A 6,154-nucleotide genomic window follows, 5' to 3' on the forward strand; every position below is an offset into this window, starting at 1 on the left:
CGGATACAATGATTTTGTATAACAAATTCTACTACCAGCGGTCACCAGAAAGCATCTTTAACCAAGGAAATGGATGAAATTCTTTGCTTTAACCTTATCTACACGTAATTAAGATGATACGATAAGTTCTTCGTTCCTCTATCTGCATCAATTAGTAAATTGGACTGCACTAATTATCTTCAAACTTGAGATAATTGGTCACAAAACACGTGCATGTGCGTATCAAAAAGAGAATCTTAGAGAATGAAAATATAAAAATATTACTGACCAGTGCTATATGAATCGTTGCCTTTTGAGTAATAACGTTTTGCGTTGCGTGCGTACGTTTAATTATATACAGTATAAGATAAAAGAGGCCTTCGCGTTTTGTTTCCGATATCCACGGCATTTTAATTTCCAAACCACCTCTTTAAAAGCAGGAGGAGTAATGCAAGAAAAATCTTTCTTCTTCGCACAAAAGTGTACATATTAGGAAAGGTCGTAAGCCTTGTAGTAACACATTTGTCTTGATAAAGGAGGCTGGCCAAGCTTTTGGCCTATCTCCTCTCCCCCATCCCCCGCAACACAGCGGCTCTATGGCTTAGTTGGTTAAAGCGCCTGTCTAGTAAACAGGAGATCCTGGGTTCGAATCCCAGTAGGGCCTTCATTTTCTTCCTCTGTAATCAACAATGTCGTGATATGAAGATATATCTTCAAACTTGTAGTATTACTGGGAAACGTGATAAATCGATGAACACCTCGTCCCCAATAGATATTCTCAGTTTTTCTATTTTAACTTTAAAATGTATTTCAAACTAAAAATTAACACACATACATGCACACATATACACTGTAAAAACAAATAACAATAACGGTATTCAACAATACGCCTTTTATTTGAAAATACATTTGTGTGATTTGAACAACCATCATCTATCTTAAACCTGTGCGAGTTTCACGTCTAGAATGCCCCGGTTCGTTTCGCTTTTGCAAAATATGATCTTAGGTGTGCGCAAACATTCTTTTTACTTCTAGATTTGTGAAGAGAACAGTCTTGTTTTTGTTACTTTTTCTCCTGGCATCGTTAAAATCTTTCATGTATTTTCAGACAACTCCACAGCTGTTAGCGAAAACCTACGTCTTTGAAAGGCAAGTGATGCTGTTAAGGTCTTAAATTGTGCTCTTCACGAGTAAATCTTTCACAGGCTTTGGCGCGAGAGATTGTTTTTCTTCTTACAATTTCCCCTTGTACTTGTGATCCTCAACCTTAATGTGCTGTACCAACCTGAAAGAAGAAATCGGATATACATTATCATTAACTGATGATCCACATAGAGTAAGCACCTTTTTACTCGATGTTAAAAGGGGCCAAGAACGTATGATGGTTTCGATTGAGCTATCGCCAGCAAAGCGCGAGGAGAAAACACATTGAATTTTGATTGCTTCTACGTATCTCAACTAACGCACTCACCAGTCCTTGCAGAATAGAAGGTCAGCGTCTGAGATGGGGCATTTTATGGCAGCGAGGACGGCCAAGAACTTGTCATGCATGATCTTATGTCTGGCGAAACCAGGGAGTTTTACTTTGACCATCATACCCTATCAAAGCAAAGTAAATAAATAAAAATACAACAAATATGGTATTACAATTAAATGTTCTAATTTCAATCGCATAGGAGACTCCGCCTTCAGTTTCAGATTCAAAAGATAAGAAAATGAATACATTACAAGGGGGGGTCTCCCTATATTCCAACACAACTTTACGCATGAAAATTAAGTTTCAAATTTTATAAAAGTCAGTCACAATAGACGGAATATTGAGTTTTATAAGAGTATATCTGGCTAAAGACGTCAAAACTCCTCACCTCCTCGTCAGAGAAGTGGTTTGCGGACACGGACTGCAGGTTGCCGAGGGCGCCTTGGTCTCTCTTAGAGGCACAGTTGAAGACGGCATCGAAAAGCGCTTTGTGCTCATCGTCCAAGTTCTTGTACTAAAAAAGAAACAACAATTAAGGACATCCTAGATAATGTTCTCGATGAGAAATACCACAGATATCCATGCGTGTGGTGGCCTAGTATTGAAAAATTAAATATGTATTTATCTTGATTTTTGGACGGACCTGATAGTATTAAAGAAAGAAGAATGAATTTTAATTCATACAATATTGTATAATGCGTATAACTGTATAGTCTAAACAAGCCATTCTGCTTTTTGACATGCTGATGTGCCACCCCTTTCAACACCGACGCAATGGTTGAAGCCACGTGAGCACATACAAATAAATATCTACTTGAGGTCTTCACGGGTAAAAAATAGCTGCCATCATTAAAAATTTCATAAAATTTCATCATTAAAAATGTCATAAAAACAATGGACTATTGCAAAGTTGTCATTTTCTAACAGATCAGTTGAACTCGTCCTTGTTCCTGCAATCTGGGAACGTTACTACCAAAGCGGCTCATACTTACGAAAATTACGAAGGGTTCGTAATCTGGAAATGCTATTACTGGTACCACAAATTTCCAAAATTGTACTTACGAAAACGGCGAAGGATTTGTTATCTGGAAACGCTACTTCCAAAAATATCTAACTAATACTTACAAAAACAGCGAAGGAATCGTCCCATTTGAATGGTTCTGGAAGTGCGAAAGCCATGGCGATGTTGGATATCTTTTGACAGAAACGTGAAAAAACTTTCTAAGAACTTTAGACAGGAGTACTGAGCTTCCCTGAACCCGAATTACTCTAAAAGTTACTGTCCACTGAAAAATCCGAGTTTATATAGCCGGGAATACGTGGGCATGCAAAAAAGATTTATACATTGTAAATGGGAAACGATTAACCGAATTAATGGTATGCGGTAAAGAGAATTACCGGTCCTTGAAGGTCATATAAATTGTCCAGAAAAATCAAGCCTAAACACTATAATGAAGTACCAGAATTTAACCGTGTGATAACATCATAGAAAACAAATAAGGAGACCCATGTCGACATATTTACTTATTTCATTTGAATTTATTAATCAAGTTAGATAGCTGTTGAGGTAGCGTTGAGTTTCCAACAAAGGGCTGCAGCGGTCAATGTTAACAGGACCATCAATCTGCGTTATTTATTTGGTCTACGTGAAAGATCGCAGTCAATAGACCGTCCAGCTGTGGCGAAGTCCATCTTTTTTACGGTTACTGGTCGAGGATCGATTTATTGATAATGGCAACAATATGCTAGCACAGGTGCTCTTCGCGCAATATTGGTCATTCGAGGAGGGAAACGGTCAATAGATCTTGGACCTAACGCAGCAGATAGACAAATATACAGTGTTCATGTGTCTACCCTTTTGAACTGGTGTGAGTAAGGGCACGTGTAAGGTCATTAAACTTTTCTTACTTTTTGACCTTCGGTCACTTCTAAGCATTAAGTATTGAGTGGGAAAAAATAAGATAGCTTTTATTCTGTTATGTTTGTATTATGTTTCAGATGAAGTTATTTACATTTTATTTGATTTCCGTAACGAATATTGGATTTTAAAAGGAGTCAAAATCAATCCACCGTTTATTCACAGAAAAGAAAAGTAAACTTGATTGAAAGAAAAAAAAATCCGCCACCTTTTGGTGCATGTTTTTATCACCGGTCACTCATTAGTATTTCACACTATGAAGTTAACTTACAGTTATATATCTTACCACCCTCTCTCTCTCTCTTCATTTATCTTGTACACAGATAACATTATTATTTATTTCTTTTGGCACAAAAATGCAATTTTTTAGCAGAAATAGCAAATTAAATACAAACCGCCTTTACGTATACATTAAATGGGTACCGGGTATTCAAAAAGAAAATAAACTAAATATAAAACGGTAGAAATCCAACAAATAAACAAACAATGTATTTTTTATTAGGTTGGCATTGTGATGATAGCGAATTTCAAGCTGGAGATAACCAAATATGGAAGTGCCGAGGTTAAAGTCCCAGAATGTAAAAGGTTATGTATTAACCTATTAAAGTACTCCCAGTAATCCCCAGACTCCGGCCATAGATTTCCTACAGAGGTACCTTCACCAGATTTATGTATAGGCTGGTCCACTTGGGTTGAAATATTACGATGTGGCCATGGAAATTTCCAGACAGAAGAGTGAGTAGGGTATTTCAGCACACACGGCAATTGACGTACGGCAAAAGTGTCCAGAAGGAAGGGGCATTAGCCTATTTCTTTTTCTAAAACAGAAATTGCGAATGTGAGACTTTAGGTGCTTTCCCAGAGATTTAGATCGATCTAAAGATTAAGTTTTAGATCGACCTAACTCCCTGGGGGTTCACGCTAAATTGCAGTCAGCCGAGCTGGCACCATAGTTAATTACCCCCTTACAGCTTTTAGTAGGCGGAACAGACGCTTTACCCGGCCAAGCTGACAGTAATCTAGTGAGACTCCCCACAGGGATAGATCGATCTAAAAATCTATGGAAATGGGTGTTTGAAAGTGTGGGTGTTTGCGTTTAACCGGCATGAAACATTTTCCCCGAATTACGGACCAGTTTTGGTCATCTTCAACTCTTTCATGCATTCAAGGCATTGAACCCAAAAGCGCTCTCCAGAACATATGTTAATTTCTTTGTACAAGCACATAAAAATAACAATAATCTCGGATTTCGTAGTGTTCTTTTTTTTTAATATTTGAGTAAAGCCTGCTACATGTATTTAACAAAGCACGTACTTTGTATTATGGCTATGCAATTGAAATCAATTACACAAACGCCATATGCCTTTAAATACAACCCCCCAATGCCACTAAGGGGACATCCATTAAAAAAAATGTTAAAAATTAATTTCACGAGTCTTCAGAGAGTAGGGCCTATTCTTTATCCAGACCCCCACTCCCCCCCCCCCCCCCCAAAAAAAAAAAAATTAATAATAATAAATAAGAGCATACATGTACAAGGCGAAAAGCTAAAAATGCCGATCTTTGTGTGCAATTTGGATTATCATTTTTTATTTTTCGCCAGCAAACAGACAACACTACCCCCCCCCCCCCCCCCACATCAAATTGTTTGTAGACGTGAAAATGTTGATAAAGTGGGTGACTCTTATAGAGAATAAAAGGTTATCCTCCCCAGTCTCAGATTCTGATAACTGACCTATACCGCCAGCATGTCTCTACAGTTTCCAGTACGCATTCATACGTACGTACCTCTGAAACACTGAGAGACTCATGTTCTAGTACTTCAGCAACCTAAAACGCAGCTGTGTTGGATACAATTACGACGGAGAGGAGAAACACAAAAATCAGTCTGTTTTGTCTACCAGTTGATAGGCCCTGCTACCCTCTACCAGGGTCACAGAGAAGATTTTTCTTAGATATTCACTGATATTTCTTTGACCATTCACCGGCTGTACATTTTTAACACAACAACTGTGGTCTCTCGCAGAGAGTAACATGTGCGGAACGTGCATTGTGATGGCGGAGACAATCTTCGTCTTCTCTAACACATTCAAGGAATCCTCGAGTCTGTTGCGCTGCTAGAGTGGATTGACAATATATGTTACTAATGACCAGTGATAAACGATTTGACCAGAAGTGTACTTTTCATTATTTCCTGAATAACTTTGGCACAATCAAATTCATCCTTTATGCTCAAAAATATATGAAAAGATGCATTCTTCGTGAAAACCGGGTACCCAGAGAATAAAAATCGCCATTACTGTCTAGTGAAACCGGGCCCACATCACATCTGTCAGGATGTTGAAATTGCCTTGAAGATTTTACCATATGCTGCGTTTGATTTACGCCTATATTTCTTTTATTTTTACTTGATGGGCTAAAGTGTTAAATCTGAGTTAGAGGTTAAAATGTTGAAATTGTTCAGATTTTGTAGAAGTTTTTAAAAAGTTTTAGAAAAAAATAATGTCACATGATATGTTTCAATGCTCTCATTGGCGTGCTACTAGTAGTAATAAAGGTGGATATACATAGGCCTTCGCTTTAATATGGTTATTTTTAAAATTGTAATTTAATTTGATGAAAATGAAAACGCCCTTTTAAGTGAACTTTACATTGGATGACATTTCCGGTTGAATCTCAGTGAGTTAGGCCTAATAATCGCTATATGAAAATAGCTTTTAATGTCCGAAATCTCAGGATTCTTATATTTTTTAGAATTCTGCTAGTCATATTGACAGAAT

The 6,154-nt window shown here is 37.5% G+C and overlaps 1 protein-coding gene and 1 non-coding gene across 2 annotated transcripts; one reads left to right on the forward strand and one right to left on the reverse strand.

The window, feature by feature from the left end:
- Positions 1-569: 569 nt before the first annotated feature.
- Trnat-agu (transfer RNA threonine (anticodon AGU)) lies at positions 570-643 on the forward strand. The gene has a single exon. It is a non-coding gene; the product is annotated as a tRNA-Thr (tRNA).
- A 213-nt stretch (positions 644-856) lies between these two features.
- LOC106181140 (hemerythrin-like) lies at positions 857-2,794 on the reverse strand. The gene is made up of 4 exons (XM_013565437.2): positions 2,582-2,794; positions 1,845-1,970; positions 1,451-1,578; positions 857-1,264 (listed from the first exon to the last, which is right to left on the reverse strand). Exons 1-4 carry the CDS (start codon positions 2,633-2,635, stop codon positions 1,213-1,215), a joined length of 360 nt encoding a protein of 119 aa, XP_013420891.2. The 5' UTR covers positions 2,636-2,794; the 3' UTR covers positions 857-1,212.
- Positions 2,795-6,154: the final 3,360 nt, after the last annotated feature.

Source organism: Lingula anatina, chromosome 7 (assembly GCF_051362555.1).
Source record: "Lingula anatina isolate TDL-2025a chromosome 7, LinAna3.0, whole genome shotgun sequence".
Taxonomy (NCBI): domain Eukaryota; kingdom Metazoa; phylum Brachiopoda; class Lingulata; order Lingulida; family Lingulidae; genus Lingula; species Lingula anatina.